This window comes from Bos indicus x Bos taurus, chromosome 3 (assembly GCF_003369695.1).
Source record: "Bos indicus x Bos taurus breed Angus x Brahman F1 hybrid chromosome 3, Bos_hybrid_MaternalHap_v2.0, whole genome shotgun sequence".
In the NCBI taxonomy this organism is placed as follows: Eukaryota; Metazoa; Chordata; class Mammalia; order Artiodactyla; family Bovidae; genus Bos; species Bos indicus x Bos taurus.
Window position 1 is genome coordinate 28,615,446 of NC_040078.1, and position 17,873 is coordinate 28,633,318.

At 34.4% G+C, this 17,873-nt stretch overlaps 1 protein-coding gene across 1 annotated transcript in view; it reads right to left on the reverse strand.

The window, feature by feature from the left end:
- Positions 1-16,586, reverse strand: part of SYCP1 (synaptonemal complex protein 1) — a 154,555-nt gene extending 137,969 nt beyond the window's left edge. The window contains exons 1-12 of the mRNA XM_027535954.1: positions 16,031-16,586; positions 15,128-15,233; positions 14,891-14,994; positions 14,687-14,754; positions 12,517-12,630; positions 7,255-7,391; positions 5,997-6,081; positions 5,773-5,816; positions 5,545-5,601; positions 3,609-3,773; positions 2,776-2,843; positions 198-271 (exon numbers count right to left, since the gene is read on the reverse strand). Coding sequence (XP_027391755.1) covers positions 198-271; positions 2,776-2,843; positions 3,609-3,773; positions 5,545-5,601; positions 5,773-5,816; positions 5,997-6,081; positions 7,255-7,391; positions 12,517-12,610 — 724 coding nt within the window. The 5' untranslated portion in view covers positions 12,611-12,630; positions 14,687-14,754; positions 14,891-14,994; positions 15,128-15,233; positions 16,031-16,586. The remainder of the gene's footprint in view (positions 1-197; positions 272-2,775; positions 2,844-3,608; positions 3,774-5,544; positions 5,602-5,772; positions 5,817-5,996; positions 6,082-7,254; positions 7,392-12,516; positions 12,631-14,686; positions 14,755-14,890; positions 14,995-15,127; positions 15,234-16,030) is intronic.
- Positions 16,587-17,873: the final 1,287 nt, after the last annotated feature.

Sequence of the window (17,873 nt, forward strand, 5' to 3'; positions counted from 1 at the left end):
GTTATTATATAAAGAAATGGTTATGAGACATTAATTCTAGTTATTATATAAAGAAATGGTATAAGACACATATAACATGTTCAAATAAAAACTGGTTTCAAAAAATTAAAAGATAATCTGTTCCCCTCTCCACCTCCCATCATTAAAGTAATAACAACAAATTGATAAAATCATATAAAATAAGAAAAGATATTTACATTTCTTTGTCTTTTCTGCAGATCTGGCACAAGTTTCTTTGAGTAGATTACATAAATGCCTTGTAGCATTATTCCTGGAACAAAGGAAAGAATTTGCATAAATGTAATCTGATCTCAAAGCAAAATCATATCTAAAAGTTATTGAACATTATAATTTTAAAGAAATTCTTAAGACATTATAATACTTTATATATATTATGAATCACTCATAAGTGACTATATGAAGGAAAATGGGTTGACTGTACTATTAGCAAAGATGATTTAATAACTGCCTTCTTTGAAAGTAAAAGCCTCCTTAACAAGTTTCTACCCAAGTAGCTTTCAATAATCTCTTAGTAAACAGTTCCAGATTCACCTAAGAAATAAAATGAGAAGACAGGATTGGGATCTTCATTTACTAATTATTCCAGAAATATTCCAGCTATCAAAACATAAAATGAGTAATTTCCTAAATTTAATTATGTGAATAAAACCTCTGATCATCTCACAGATGCAGAGACAGCATTTGAGAAAATTCAAAACTCATTTATGATAAAAATTCTTAATAGAGTGGGTATACAGGGAACCTATATCAACATAATAAAAGCCATATATAACAAGCCCACAGCTAACATCATATCCAGCTCTGAAAAGCTGAAAGTTTGTCCTCTAAGATCAGAAACAGGACAGGATGCTCATTTTCACCACCACAGCAAAAGACAAGAAAAAGAAATAAAGCACTCAAATCACAAAGAACAAAGTAAAACTGTCACTATTTGCAGATGACTTTATTATATATAGAAAACCCTCAGACTCTGACAAAAAACTGTTAGAAAAATTTAAACAAATTCAGTAAAGTTACAGTATCTCAAAGTTCTATTACAGGCCAGGAATATGATTTTTAAACACCCAAAGTCTCTTTCAAACTCAAGAAAAAATACAAAAATAAAAAAAGAATACACTAAAATCTACATTCCTTTCAGAAAGTCATGATCAAGTGAATAATTGGTTGATCTGAGTGACTTTCTATTAATATTAAATTTGTTATCCAATAATCCAGTCACTCTATTATTCTAAGTATTACTTTGTTTCTTATCTACATTCTGACAAAGCTCTTAACTAAATGTTAGGTGCTCTCAAATGACAATTGACAATTTGAGACCAAAACTGACACTCAACTGAATCAAGTGCTTAAAACAGAAAGATACCACACCAAAATATAGTCACTCCCTCCCACCATAAATTCTATATTATACTATATCATAATACACTGTTCCACACTACAGTATATGCTATATATATAAACTAAGCAGTTACAGTATTCACAAAAAAAGTCAACTGTTTATTAATGGAGATAGCAGCGATTTAAGAAAGCTCACAAGTTACCAAATACTGGTATTAGGGCTACGGAAGACTTCAGATCTGCCTTATACTGTAGAAGGCCTTCCCAGGTGGTGCCCTCCAGTGGTAAAGAATCTGCCTGCCAATGCAGAAGACACATGAGACCAGGTTTGATCCCTGGGTCAGGAAGATGCCCTGGAAGAGGAGGGCAACCCACTCCAGTAGTCTTGCCTGGAAAATCCCATAACAGGATGGGAGCCTGGTGGGTTACAGTCCATGAGATTACAGAGAGTCAGACACAACTGAGCATGCACACATGTATACTATAGAAACTCAACCACATATCCATATAAAAGTGACAAGTACCAAACATATAGTAGGCACACAATTTTAGAAACTTCCTCTTCTTTCTCCCTTCCCCCTAATATCCAAACCATATTTAGCCAGAAAAAAAATTAAGGTAAACATCTAGATTTTTCTGGAAAATCATAGGTTGTTTTTGAATTAAGCTAAAACAATATGCTGTAATAATATTTTTCACTTATTAGCAACTTTACTGACAAGGTGAGAAGCCTTCTAGAACCATATTTAGCATAATGTTTAACTTAAAGCAAATAGAAATAGATTTATCACTGTATGTGGATTCACATTATATTCTAACCATTCAACATTTATTTATTTGGCAGATAAATTAAACAATTACATTTTTCTATTAAATTCTGCATGATACCATCTGAAGTGAAAGAAGTAGAAAATAAAGTTTACCTATTGCCTAGAACAAAGAAAAGGCAAAGTCAAAGATGATACTAAAGTTTCAAGCCAAAGTTAATGGAAGAATGATTGCACCACTGGCAAAAACAGGAATTTGACAGTTAGAATCAGGTTGGAACCAAGTTGAGCCCTATTCTGCAAGAGCTTCATCTAAAACAATAATCAAACAGAAAGGTATACAATACACATAGGCAGTTATAAATACAGGATCATCAGGCACCCTTTTCAACACCAAATAATGGCTTCCTCTGTCATTTTAAAAAGTGAGAAATTTTTTTTAATGTGAGAAGTTATTAGTCAGTGACCAGTTTGCCAAATGAAAAGAATGTAAAATATGTATGTTTTCCTTTTCTCCACAGCATCCAGACATAATTCTATATATCAATTAATATAGAAAGAGGTCACTAAATTTTTGGAAATTATTTTAATAATTAGCTTGAAATAAAAATAAATTTGTAAAGAATAAATTCATTAAATTATTACTTACTCTTTTATTAAATCTTTATTTTCTTGAATTCCTTCTTCTAATTTCAAACTTACTTTTTCATTTTCAAACTAATTTACAAGACAGAAGAACAGTTCATCACGTTTTAGTTAGCAAAATAAACAACTATAATCATTAAGCAGCATTTCTTTGTTAACTTGCTATGATGGTCTATAAAAATTATTTTTTAGAACATAAAAAAGAACTTTTTGTCACACTTATGGATTACATATAAGAATATGGGTCTTACTTTCATCAATCTAAAATTAGGTTTCCTGAATCATCTCCAAAATGTATCCAATATTTTTATGTAAGATTATCTTCCCTAAACATTTTGAGAAGGTGCTTTATCTTTGTCCTAACCCAGTGTTACATTTTCTCAAAATTTTTCTTTCACCATGCCACAATATTGAAGCTAAACAGCTTCAAATTCAAAGTTTTATCTGCTTTTTTATATATTAGAAAATGCCATTTTCTAATATATAAAAAAACACATTTATATCAAACAAAACATCATCAGGAATATAAACTAGTAAAAATTAAAACTCTATAATTAGAATCATTAACTCAATCTTTATCTAAAATAAGTTACTGTTTCCCTAGACATTTCCCTAGACATAAATTTCCCTAGAAATTAAGCTTTGTGCAACCTCTCCTGTGTGTTCATCCTAAAACTGAAATGCAAATAATATTAATGAAACTTCAAAAAAGCACCATTCTTAAAATCCACATGATAGAAACAAGACAAACCTAAGTTAACTATGAAATAACACTTTGGTTTAAACAGCATTATAAGATTTACTATACCATATTTTCAATTCCAAGTCTCATTATACCTGTAGTTCTTGAATGGCCTTCCGCTGTGCTTCAATTATTTTTCTATTTTCTTGCAACTTGTTTTCTTTATGCTTCAGTTCAGATTCTACATTCACTTTCCACTTCTTGATCTTTTCAGCCTCCTTATACAGTTTTGAATATAGTCTGCTCATTGGCTCTGAATTCTATTATAAAATAAGTTTTCAAAGACTGTTAATTGTTCAAAGTTTAGTATAACCAAACTACAGCTGCTTACTGAAAACATCCATGAGTATCTTAGTACTTGAGACCAAATCTCTCCTCAGTTTTTGCCCTAATATCATACTGAAAGCTATGTTAACTTTTTTTAACTACTAAGGCAATACTAGCTACTTCACTTTATAACTTGGTCATGTGACTAAGGTTACTGATCACTTGACAAAGTTATTCATTGCTGAATAAAATCAAATTACTTCAAAATGTACATTAAGTCAGAAGTTAGAAATCCTTAAGTCAATTAGAGAATCTGGCTGGTTAAAAGCTAAAATAAATCACTCTACAAATCTATAAATTTTACCAAAGGTCTTGCAACATTTTGGTTACACAGTTTAAGAATTAACCGAAGGATATATAACCGAAGGATATGAAGTTTACAATACAATGACACGAAAAATAATACTGAACACAAGTTTTTTCATTTAGCCTGAGATTTTGTTTGGATTTCCTGCATCAACAATTTACATATTATAAGATAAATATCAGAAGTTGTTTTTTTCTAATCATTCTTTGATAGTTCTGTTATCAAAATTTAGGAATTCCATATTTATAAATTTGTAATACCATAATCCCAGCAACAAACCTATAGCATTTTATCAGGCCATAAAATGTCTGTTTTAAAGACATCTATGTGCCATAAGAATTATTTTTATAACTAAAATCAAAAGTAGAATATATCCTACAAATTCTTTAGATAGTAAGCCTAACAATCATACCTGCTAATTCAAGAATTTTTTGTAAAATACTGGCTTAAGTCTCAGCCTTCTCACATATTGTATCCATCTCTCCTTTTTCTTTTTTTTTGAGAAGGGTACTTCATTACTTATTTTGTGATACTTCCTATTTTTTAATTGAAGGATAATTGCTTTATAGAATTGTTATTTTCTACCAATTCAAAATAATCCACCATAGGTACAGGTTATGTCCCCTCCCTCTGGAACGTCCCTCCCATCTCCCTCTCCATCCCACCCCTCTAGGTTGTTACAGAGTCCCTGTCTGAGTTCCCTAAGTCATATAGCAAATTCCTACTGGCTATCTATTTTACATACGGTAATATAAGTTTCCATGTTACTCTCTCCATACATCTCACCCTCTCCTTCCTCCAACCTTCGCATGTTTGTAAGTCTATCCTCTGTCTGTTTCTCCATTACTGCCCTGCAAATAAATTCATCAGTACCATCGTTCTAGATTCCATATATATGCATTAGTATACAGTATTTATCTTTCTTTTTCTGACTTACTTCACTCTGTATAGTGGAAAGTGAAGTCGCTCAGTCGTGTCCAACTCTTTGCGACCCCATGGACTGTAGCCTATCAGGCTCCTCCATCCATGGGATTTTCCAGGCAAGAGTTCTGGAGTGGATTGCCATTTCCTTCTCCAGGGATCTTCCTGACCCAGAAATCGAACGCGGGTCTCCCGCATTGCAGGCAGAAGCTTTACCGACCCTTATTTTCTATTCTTGATTTTTATGATTTAAAGTTAAATTACCTCTTAAGAATAGATGCTTTTATAATCCAGGAAAATACAGAGGCCTACTGTTCAGCAAATTTAAAAGAAGGGGATAAAAGGTTTAAAATATGTAACTTAAAACAATAACTAAATATTAACTCTTTGGAAGCCTCAAAAGAAAGATAAACACAAGTAATAATAAATGATACTCCAATTATAAGAAATTAAATATGAATAGGAAATTTTCTGACCTCAAAATCAGAGTCTTTTAGTCCCTCCTGGTAATGACAACTGTCAGAATTATCAGCCTAAAAAAATGAATAAATTTTTCCTGTGAGAATATACTTCTGATGTTTCCAAATAGTAGCAATTAAATACTGAAGACTAGTAATCCAACAACTAAAGAATTTTTTCTCTTTTTCAAGTAAGCAATTCAATACCTAAACAGGTTATATCCATATACACTATACGTAACTGACCTGTTCAAGCATGGGCAAAAAGTTAACTTTTTGTAAAGCAGGATCTGCAAGATAAAAGACAACTAGAATTAAATGCCAACATCTTATTTTTTATACTAAGTATTATATCCAGCTTTAATGTCAAGGCTAATGTTAATCAATATAATACTTATATTTGATATCTAGCAAAGTATATTTTAAAAATGCTTCTACACAGGTAATACGTTGCTTTTCTAATCTCCTACCTGAATCAATGTTTTCCCCATTTTTGGAGACATTAGTCATTGCAAATGGAAAACCAAAATCATCTTCAACACATTTGTTGAAACCCTAGAAACACAAAGAAGTTCTTAAACACACTGTCCCATATCACTCTAATAACTAGCAGTGTAAATAATATGTAATTGCATATACATCTCCTTAAAGAAGTGACTATAATTGTAAATTCTTTAATGTTAATGTCCATGGGATTTTCCAGGCAAGAATACTGGAGTGGGTTTCCATTTCCTTCTCCAGGGGATCTTCCCCACCCAGGGATCCAACCCGGGTCTCCCACATTACAGGCAGACGCTTTACCCTCTAAGCCACCAGGGAAGCCCCCTCTTTAACGTATACATTGTGTCAAAACTATCAAATGACCTTGGTATGTAAACAGAGCAAAATTTTTTAATTTTCACTTGTAAGAGAAAGCTAACTAAAATTACATTACACATGTTTTATAAGTACTCAGGAATAATATAAGTAAATTTAATTAGTAGCCTGGAATATTAGTTTTCTTCAATTTTATTAATATCTTTCCCCTGGTAGAATTGAGAATTTTCTTCACTGAATAACATTTTAGCATTATATTCTTGGCTATAAAGACATAAGAATTTTTCTACAGCATAGAAAATTAAAATATTCATTGCTTCATCCCATCTCCAACATACAGTTCCACTTGAGAAATTTAATTACTAAACAAACAAAAAAAACCTCTATTTTGCCTGAGAAACTTGATATAATTCCTCCTTTCCAAAAAGAATCTACATGTACAAATTTCCCTTTTTATCCTGTCAACCAGGAAGCTCAGAATCAAATTTTAACTTCAGTCACACTAATTTTTACCACTATATCCATATATTTGTCTAAATTTTCTTAATTTTCCTTGATTCTAACATTCTTCTAATTTATATCCTATTGTATATAAATTGCTTTAAATCATTTTAAGAAAGCAAGAAGGGAGGATTAAAATAAGCAGGTCCTATTATGCATGCAGAATTCTAAAGCACCACTGATTACTTCTTTAAATGAATGATGCCTAAACATATTAAGTATGCTCATTATTAATTCAAAGCAATGCTATTCAATATACTTGAGAATAGCAAGATTAACTGAGAGTAAATAACAATATTAAATGAGACGATATTTACACACAAAAAAAATATAAAACATCACCAGTAGGAAAGTTCACTTTGCTTCCTTTACCTAAAGAATAGTCAAATCAAAATTCATATGCAAATTTACCTTGAAGAAATTAGAATCTCCTCCCGAAGTCTGAGGTTTCACTGCAGACACTTGACTGCTACTTAATCTTGGTGGCACAAACAATTTGAAGGGCTTTTGTTTTTCCATTTTCTCTCTTCCAGTCGCGTAATTATCTACTGCTCAAGGAGGGGAAAGTGTTTCGCACTGTTTTATTAATACCCTACTTGTTCTGTAATAAATGGGTATATAAGGGGATAGGCGAAACTTCTGCTACCATGTAAGTCTACAGCGTCCCTTACTACCGGGGCGGCGGGGGGGGGGGGACATCCCCTAAGTCCCCACCATTCCCCTACCACCAATGGCCGTGCTGGTGCCGTACATAATCGAGAAACTCAAACTACCATCATCACCAGGACAGCCTGAAAAGAAGCCCGTTACCTCTACCAGCACTGTTAAATTGCATCACCTCGCCGGGACGAACTAGCTTAGGTGCTTAGACGACTACAGAGGCGTTGGAGGCTGCCCTGCGTGAGGGAGCGGCATTATCAAAATGTCGCCCACCTCTAGGTTTCCTCCTCAGGAAAGGAACTCGGCACGCCTGACCCTACCTTTAAAAAAAATTAGCGGGAAATCGCGGGCTCAGTGCCCACGCGAACCACCACCTGCTGTCTTACTAGGGCAGCAGAAAGAACCAACAAGAACTTCTGCCTGCGAACCTCGGAAAAGGCGGGAAACAGCTCCACCGCAGCGGCCACGAGGGAGGGGCAGGGCGAACCGCGATTTAACCGCGAAATAACGGTCAGCAGCGTCTGCCCGCCAAGCGTGAAGACCTACATCTCGCGAGATTTCCCTTTACGTCAGTAACAATTCTTAACTGAATTCTTAGAATTTGACGTTCTTTAAGCTTCTGCTATTGTTAAAGAATGTGAAGAAAACTATTGAGCGACTAACACTTACTTACACTATAATAGATTGGAACTGAGAGTGAAAAATCTATTTCTGTCCTCCAAGACCTCACAGTCACAGGAAGAAAACAAGTACAAACAGATAATTATAGCCCCTGTAATCACCTAATGGTTGTAAGGGGTCATTGAGACACTTCGAAAAGGAAAATGGCCTTTACAGTGGCTTGGGAGTCAGGAGAATCCTTCACAGATGTGCTACTGTTACTGCTTCTATAGAAAACAGAAAGGGGAAATAAAACTATGGCTAGATAGGAATACGGAAAGGGGTATTCCTAGCTGAAGGACCGTAGCGCTCGAGTTGTGAGGCGCTCGAGCTGAAGGTGCTCAAGTTGTGAGAAATGAGTCCAGGAGAGTGAACCAAGCAATGCAGTACAGGTGTGTGAGGACGCAAATGGGAAAATGATGAGACTTAGCAGGTGTGAAGGCACTGCAAAGGCTTTTGGATTCTAGACTTTATGGATGGGAATCTTGAGAGATTTTGAGCAGAAAGGGAGGCATGATCAAGTTGAGAAGAAAATTCGTAGTATGAAAAATGGTTTAGGTTTACAAGACTGGATTAGGGAGACAGTTTTAATAGCCTGGTGAGTAAGGTATGAGAATCTAAGCTATGACAGAGCCATTAAAGATGAAAATGTGTCAAGTGTAAAAGATAATTAGAAAGTAAAATTAATAGGACTTGATGGCTTTTTTAAAGTGAGCAGCAAAAGTCTGAAATGACTGTCTCGTTTCAAATTTGAGCTACTAGAAGCAATAAATATGGTGCTAGGTACCTAGGTTTGAGCAGTAAGACAATACATTCTGTTTTCAACATACTGACTATATGTCCTAATTTTCTCCATGTCCTACAGTATAATCAATGCTTTTCCAAAGGACTTCAGTAATATTTTTAAATAATTCATTTTGTTTTGTGTAACTTTAACCTATCAGACATAATAGTTTCTGAAAACTTGAGCTGGGAAAAACATAATTTTTGAGCTAGAAAAAAGTGCAAGATTTTCATTTTATATGAAAAAGAGTCTAGGTACCCTAAAAAAGACTAAATACTCCCTTTAAGAAATGATACCAAGAATAAAGGCACAAGATAATCCCTGGGGGAAATAGCTGACACATTTAATTAACATATTTAAAAAGTTAAAGGTATAAATTCAATATTCCAAATTTTTTTAAGTTTTGTAACAATGAAATATTCAACTATGGTCTTTTTTCTTATTGAAAACCAAAATGCCATTCCTAGTATTAAATTCAGTTTTATTTACTCAAGTCCAGTCTTTCTAAACAATTGGGTTTCCATATAATTTCTCATTTTTGTGTATTTCACAGGAAATGTTTTAATGTTAATCCAGTTCTTATAAGGATTAAAATGTGGTAAGATTTCAGGTTTTAAGAACTTTAATTTTTTCTACGAAAGGCGTTAGCAAAAATGTTAAAATATTGTCTACCAGAATGAGCATTAAATTGTGCTTAATTTCCCAACATATGTTAACATATTTTGTCATTTTAATTTTTCAGTATCTTTCCATGACAAAATTTTTAATTGGAACTTTTAAAGATCTGTTTTTTAAAGACATTAAGAAAAAGTAAGAGTTGGACAAAGCTTTGTTCCTCTTTAATAATTTGTAAAATGCTATAACAGTAATAGGTTTAAGATGTTTAGCCATCAACCTAGCCTTAAGTTCACAAACTGCTTTTATTCTGATTACAACTATTTCCACTAGATAATCTTTTTTATATCTATAAGCAATATATATATATTTTTTCATTCGATTTTCTGCTAAATGAAAAAAAGAGTTTCTTCAGGTAAGAACTGTATTTAGTACTACTCCCTTTTGAAGGGAACATGCAGGCACAATAACCGTTGCTTCCTTGAGCCCGAATCTTGAAAAGAATCCTAGATGTCCCTCTAGTGGCGGTCGTATGTTCCACAAAATTTGATGAGCCCTTGATAATGTCCATTTTATAGAAATATATTGGTGACAGCAATTCTGTTCATGTTTTTCAAATCAATCATCCTATGATGATAAAGTAAACAATCTAGATTTAAGAAGTATAAGACAAACCACAACGTTATAAAATTTCAGCAGCATGAATACAAATTCCATTTCTCAGAGAGTAGTCAATTTGGGGTCCTTTGTTTTCCAAATCCTAAGTATTTTTGAGTGGTTGTGGTTCAGTGTTCTCAGTTTAGTAAACCTCCCTATGAGATGAGCAAAATGCTGTAGATCTTCTGGATGATAAATTTTTGAATATTTGTACAAAATTTGTAAAACTGGTTCCTGTAAATTTTCCACATGTTGCTTATTTTTAAGGCATGGGCAATCTGAAAAACATCATCATATATATCGTAATGAATCCTGGAAAATGGTAGAAGATAATTAAGACAATACAGTTTAAAATAATAAAAATAGAAAATACACACTGAACCTTTCATATATGCCAGATTTTATGCTAGGTAACCTTCTTCTATGCAATGTCTTATTTGAGCTTCATAATACTCTATGAGGGGCTTCCCTGGTGGCTCAGAGGGTAAAGCATCTGCCTACAATGTGGGAGACCCGGGTTGGATCCCTGGGTCGGGAAGATCCCCTAGAGAAGGAAATGGCAGCCCACTCCAGTACTCTTGTCTGGAAAATCCCATGGACTGAGAAGCTTGGTAGGCTACAGTCCATGGGGTTGCAAAGAGTCGGACATGACTGAGCGTATTTCTTAATGATTAGACAGCATTCATTCATCTAGTCATTGTGCTGGAGATACAGCAGTGAACATAGACCAAGTTTCCTGCCCTTATTGAGCTTGTATTTTGGGTCTAGGAGGAGTAGGGGAGAATAGAGACATATACACATTTTAAAAATAAAAATATATGACAAAAATTAAGAGTAGGGGATAAGAATTTAGGGTAGAGGCACAACAGCTATATTTTAAAGGGTAATCAGATTTAATATGACACTTAGCAGAGATCCAGGATGGTGAAGGAGGGAGCCATGAAGCCCTTTAGAAAGGAGTTTTCAAGCAGAAAATTTGTCAAGTACAGTTGAACTTGTGGAAGGAGCCTACTTAAAATTTTCAGGGAACATATGCATCAAAAGTAATGTGGTTGTGGTGATGTTAGCAAAAGGAATAGTTGCAAGCAATATCAGAAAGAACTTTGGCTATAAATTGTATGAAAGAGAAATCCATTAAAGGATTATGTGCAGAAGAATGACATGATATGGCTTATGTTGTCAAAGAATCACTGTGACTACTGTATAAAGAATAGATCCTAAGGAGGCAAGGGCAGAAACAGGAAAGTGAGTTAGTAATTTTATTAGGATGGCAGAGACAGTAAGAAGGGCTTGAGTTCTAGATATATTTTGAAGCTAGAGTCAACAAGATTTGTTGCATATTTAATATGGGTATAAGAGTAAAAAAGAAGTGAAGGATGACTTCAAGAATTTTGACTTCTACAGCTTAAAGGATTGAGATGCCATTTAGAAGAGATGAAGGAAGAATATAGAAGGATCAGGGGAGCAATCAAGAGTTCACATGAGGGGGTTAAATTTTATATCCCTTCTAAACATCAAAATTGAAATCTTGAGTAGGCTTTGTAATGGAGCTTAGGGTAGCAGTCCAAGTTGGCATATAGTTTGGGAGATGTCAGCCCCTAGATGGTATTTAAAACCATGAGACGGGATGTAGTTTCTAAGGAAGTGGGTATAGAAGAGAACTGAGTGTTGGAACATTTTTAACATTTATCAGTGTGGAAGATGATGGGGAATTAACAAAGAAGACAGAAAGAGCAGCTACTGAGGAGAAAACCAAGAGACTATAATGTCCTGGAAATTAAGTGGAAAAAAATCATGCCAAGAAGGAGGGAGTGATCAATTGAAGCCAAATGATAAGTGTTCTAAGAAAGAGAAAGCGAACTGCTGTGTCAAAAGTAGCTAATGGATTAAGGAAGATCAGGACTTAAGAACTGATCACTGGAATTCACAATGTCAAATTACTGAAGATTTTGACAAGTTATGGTGGAGGGGACAAAATCTACCTGTATTAGTTTCAGAAGTGAATGAGAAGAGAGACATGGAGGCAGACATATAAACAGTTCTTAATTTTTTTTAATTTGACTATAATGTAAAACAGAAATAGGAGAATAGCTCAAAGGGGATTCAAAGTCAAAAAGGCATTTTATTAAGATGCAAGAAATTACAGCATGTTTGTAAGCTGAAAGGAATGCTCTTATAGAGAAGTCAATTTTGATTAAAATTGGTACATTTGGAATCAATGAATAATATAATAACCACAAATTTCATGATTTCATTGCCAAACTTAATCCAAACTTTATCGCCAAATGTATTTTTACCTGAAAAAAGCACTGTTGTGGCTGCAAGCAGAGTATATTCAGTATTAGCAATATTAAGCTCACTCATTCTTCTACAGAAGCAATATGGTATCATAATAAATTCTTCAGCAATACCTAAAAAGATTAATATCAAATGTATTTTCGTCAAAACATAGTGCTGACTCATATTGCCATTATCACATTTTCTCAAAGCTGTATAAGAAGAAAATGAAATCAACTTTCTGACCAATTTTTTGGTCTGACCAACTTTCTACATCCAAAACAATATTTGTATTACATGTGATATTACCAGTAAGCAAATAGAAGAACAGTCTTCATTGCAAAATGTTTCCATGGGATAAATAGCATTTCTATTACCACTCTGATTGTGATAATTCATTGAATGATCTAAATGATATTATAGCTTCATAGTACCTAAGTAAGTAAGTAAGTGTTAGTTGCAGTATCTAAGTAAGTGTTAGTCGCAGTATCTAAATAAGTAAGTGTTAGTCGCTCAGTTGTGCCCGACTCTTTGTACCTAAGTAAGTGGCACCCCACTCCAGTACTCTTGCCTGGAAAATCCCATGGATGGAGGAGCCTGGTGGGCTGCAGTCCATGGGGTTGCTATGAGTCAGACATGACTGAGCGACTTCACTTTCACTTTTCACTTTCAAGCATTGGAGAAGGAAATGGCAACCCACTCCAGTATTCTTGCCTGGAGAATCCCAGGGACGGGGGAGCCTGTTGAGCTGCCGTCTATGGGGTCGCACAGAGTCGGACACAACTGAAGCGACTTAGCAGCAGCAAGTAAGTATTAGTTGCTCAGTCATGCCCAACTCTTTGAGACCCCATGGACTGCAGCCCATCAGACTCCTGTGTCCATGAGATTTTCCAGGCAAGGATACTGGAGTGGGTTGCCATTTCCTTCTGCAGGTGATCTTCCCAACCCAGGATTTGAACCAAGGCTCCTGCACTGCAGGCAGATTCTTTACCAAGTGAGCTACAAGTGAAGCCCCTCATAGTACATAGTTAAGGGGAAAATATAAAGTCTGCTTTTTAAAAATCTTTATGCAGATAGTAATTTCAATAACTCTAATATCTGTTATACAGGAAACATTCCCAACAAATGATAGCTTTATAATTTTTATTACTGAAACATGAATATAGAATAATAATTCATACTTTATATAAAAACTATATAGAAGACCCTTCAAAATGTGTTTTCTGTGATGCTATAAAAAAATGACTTTCTTTAAAAAATACAAAGAATTGGTAAACTACAAACAGCTATTATTGACATACTTGTTTGTATATTAACTAGTAAAATTAAAATATAATAAAAAATAGTTCAATGTTATACAATTTGTTGCTAAATTTAATAATAACTATTAAGACTGAGTTAGTTGGCCCTTTTTATTTTCAGAAGTTGATGAAAAACATTTTTTTTGACTGTAAATCTGGGCCACATGAAGGAATATCACTTCAGTTTTTGATCCCTTCTGTAATGCAGTCTGATCCTCGTTGGTCAAATTTTCAAATCCTTTATGAAAAGATCACACAATTGTTTGAAATAGATAATGAAAAGGTAATTTTCAAGTATAGAATTTAACATTTTTATATTATTTATGATATGAATCCTAACTGTCCCCTTAGAATAATCATGATTCCACATTTAATATTTTAGTGCACTTTCATCAGAACCAGATAATAAGTTCCTATGGCATACACAAATTAAACATAGTTGGTTTAGCCTTGAAGAATTTATTTTTGCAGAGAGTTATCTGTATATGTAAATAGATAGCTACGTTTTGGCCGATAGTTGCTTGATTTTTTTTTTTTTTTTTTGTATGGTACAAGGAATTTTGTTTATCTAAAAACCAAAACAATTTATTTCCAAAAATAAAATAAAACATACAACGAATCACAGTTTGTCTTAACTCTAAGTCTTTGAAGTCACTTGAATAATATTTTTAAATATTTATATTTTCATCCACCTGATTGATTAAAGCAAACAAAGTCAATATGTTTTTGAATTTAGAGGCAGTTTTGATAGAAAACTAGAAGGTTTTGTCTTCTTAAAATGTCACCTTCCTTTAAAACAAGGAACTTTAAAAAAATTACATATTAAATTACTTTAATTTTTTCCAAAGGCAGTGTGATACCTGGAAGTCCCTTGGTGAAATCCACTAACCTCTGTATATGTAAGACTATCCATGAGAGTCGCAGAAAGATCAGTTCAGGATTTCCATATCCCTGCAGCTAACCAACAAAAAAAGAAATACAATTTATAATTTCTTTCTTTCAAATAACTTTAAATTTTAAACTTTTATGATTATGCTGTTATTTTCTAACATAATTAATTACAAGTTATTTCTTGCCATTAATGAACACATACAAATCTTTCTGTTGCTTCTAAAAGAATTGTATATTTTTGATGAGCAGCCACAATGTGTTAATGAGCTGATGTTCCTCTTGAGTTAGTTCCATGTGCTCCTGAATCTGTAAGAAAATATGGGGGAAAACTATAACGCATACTTATCAAACAAGATATCATCATTAAAGAAACAAGACATTTTATGAGTCTTGCCACTTTTCCAGATCTAGTGGTGGATAATACAAGCTGGTTGTTTACCCCTTTCTCTTCTGTTTTGATGTTAGAGCCGAAGCTATTCTTCTGCTTAAAGTTCTTGCGAAGTCCATTTGATTTGCATTGGATTTCTGTGAGCAAACCTGTGATACTACAAAATTCACATGAAATGTTTTAGGTACATCAAATACCATCATAAGATTGATGAAAATTGTCTTGCATTGTAACACATATGTGATCACAAACCAGTCTTTTCAAAAAGAACCTTTATTTTTGGTAAGCATGTATAACAGCAGTTAAACTTACTGTTTACATTACTTCTTTTCTTTCCACAACAACTTGTCTACTTAAAACTACAGTCATCCTAGACATAAATTAAAATTAATTTTACATCTCAAAATTATAAATTTAGGCCTTTTTATGTTAGAGAAATTTCCTCATGATATCTTGGAAGCAACAGAATGTCAATTGAAGAGAAACTATTAATTTAAAATTCTGCTTTTTCTAGATGAATTATATAACTTTAGGTTAACTAAAATAAAAACTCAAGGGTTTCCAATTAGGAAGAAAATATGATTACTGCCAAAGTTAGACAAATACAGTATAGAACAGAATTTATATAAATAATTACCAAGATTGGTAACTGGTTATTTTAATATAGCAGTTGCTAGAGAAATAGCTTGAAAGTTAAAGTTGCTCAGTCGTATCAGACTCTTTGCAACCCCATGGACTATACAGTCCATGGAATTCTCCAGGCCAAAATACTGGAATGGGTAGCCTTTCCCTTCTCCAGGGGATCTTCCCAAACCAGGGATCCCCAGCTTAAATCTAGACAAGTATATTATGTTCAAATATGCTCAAAATAACTTGAAGAGTATAAGTTCCCAGTAAGGTAATAAAAACTAAAACCCTTCTCAAAAAAAAAAACAAGTACACAATGGTACTTACGTTCTCCTTACATTCTTACTGCCTTACAATTTTTAGTCTGCACTCTTGACATTTTGTCTGCATGTATATGTCCATTTCACAATGACCACCATTCTTGCAACTGTATACTGGATTCCTGCTGATGTTACATGGAAAAAACCCTAGTAACAAAACAAGAGTTTTAAAATTTTTACTATAAGGTATTTTTTAGTTACTTGTTTTTAATCTTTATCATAAAGTAATTAAGTTAACTAAATTGTTTCAATAAAATGTTTTTTCCCCTCAATAGAGAAGTTTAGTTTAATATACATTTATCAGGATACTTGTTTTAATCATCTCCTGTTTGATGTATTTTATTCCATGTTTATTCCTGTCAATAATCTATCTGGAAATTAAGCTAAATAACCCAAACACATTAAACCAACTCCCTATTTTTTATGGTTATATCATCTAAAAGCATTTTAAAAACTGTATCTTAGAGAATATCATGATTCTGTGTTGGGGGCTGGCGTGAGGCACTCCGCCTGTGGCAAAGGTCATGAGGAAGGAGGCTCGACATACACAAAGGCAGGATCGAGCCTCAGGAGTCCCCCTGGAAATTCTCAAGCATCTACCCCCATAACCAGAGCCTGCCTACTTTGCTACTTTGTGCTCTCACCTACACCTCTGACTTTACGGGGGGCTGTCCCCCACCACCTCTTTCGGAGAAGGAGTTAACTTAGAGCTCCAGCTAATAATAATTCCTGGGCGTGATAGGAGTGTTTCAACCTACAAACTCCTCTGAAGGTTCTCTAGCCTGCCTGACAGGCTTGTCCGGCCACATGTGATTGCTCACAGCCTCCCAACTGTGAGAGGCACGAGATGCTTTAAACCTTCTAAAAACAGGTTCCTTAGAAAAGTTAGAAAACCATTAGTATAAGTATAGTGGGCTGATTAGAAATTGTATTGGTGAAGGGTTTTTCATTTGTTGAGCCAATGTTTGTTGCTAAGACTACACATCCCCTGCCCTTACACACATTAATGAATATATAGAAGAAATAAGTATTAACCTTTGATATTGATCACGTTAGACCTTAGGCTAAGTAAATTCTTTCCTTAACTAAAATCCACTACACCCTCACCCTATAGGAATGTAACTTTATTTGGGTGGCGTCTGTTTTAAGAATAATCACTCTTGGAGAAAAAAGTGTTCTGGTTGACTGACCACTGTCACAAGGAGAGGGTCGTAAATTGTCAGCAGGCCCCCCCTGGCCAGAAGATGATGTAACACCCCTAAGACCTCTCTATACATTTGTGTGAAGCACCTGACTTTAATAAAAGTCAGGACTGCTGTCCCCACGTGACTTTTGTATAACATCTCAGTGTATAAAAACAGACTCTGGAAAATAAAGAATGGGATCAGTTCCTCAAAAGACTGGTCTCCCCATGTCGCTCTCTCTCTCACTCTGGCTGAGTCTCCATCTGGAGCGCGGAACCCACCATGCTTATTAATTATGCCTGGGCTTCTAAGATCCGACCGGGGAGGCCTCAGTGTCTCCTCTCCTTCGGGAGAACGGAAGGACGCCTTCGGCCTATGTAAGTGGTGCAAGCTTCTTGTCTTGAAGTTTTATTGGTCTCCCGCGTAAACCAAGCTACTCAGCCTCTTTTCTCCACTGAATTTTCCTTCTGAGCTATCCTCATTCTATTACTTTTTACATCTCTAATTAATGTCTAATTGAAGCTATTGTATCCTGATCCTCGCCGAAGCCGTCTCCCCTTCAAATACCCTGGATCAGCCGGGGCTGGACCCCGGCGATTCTGTGACACATCACTCAAGGTTGCCTAGAAGGAATGTATGCTCACGTAAAATAAAACTATAAGAAAA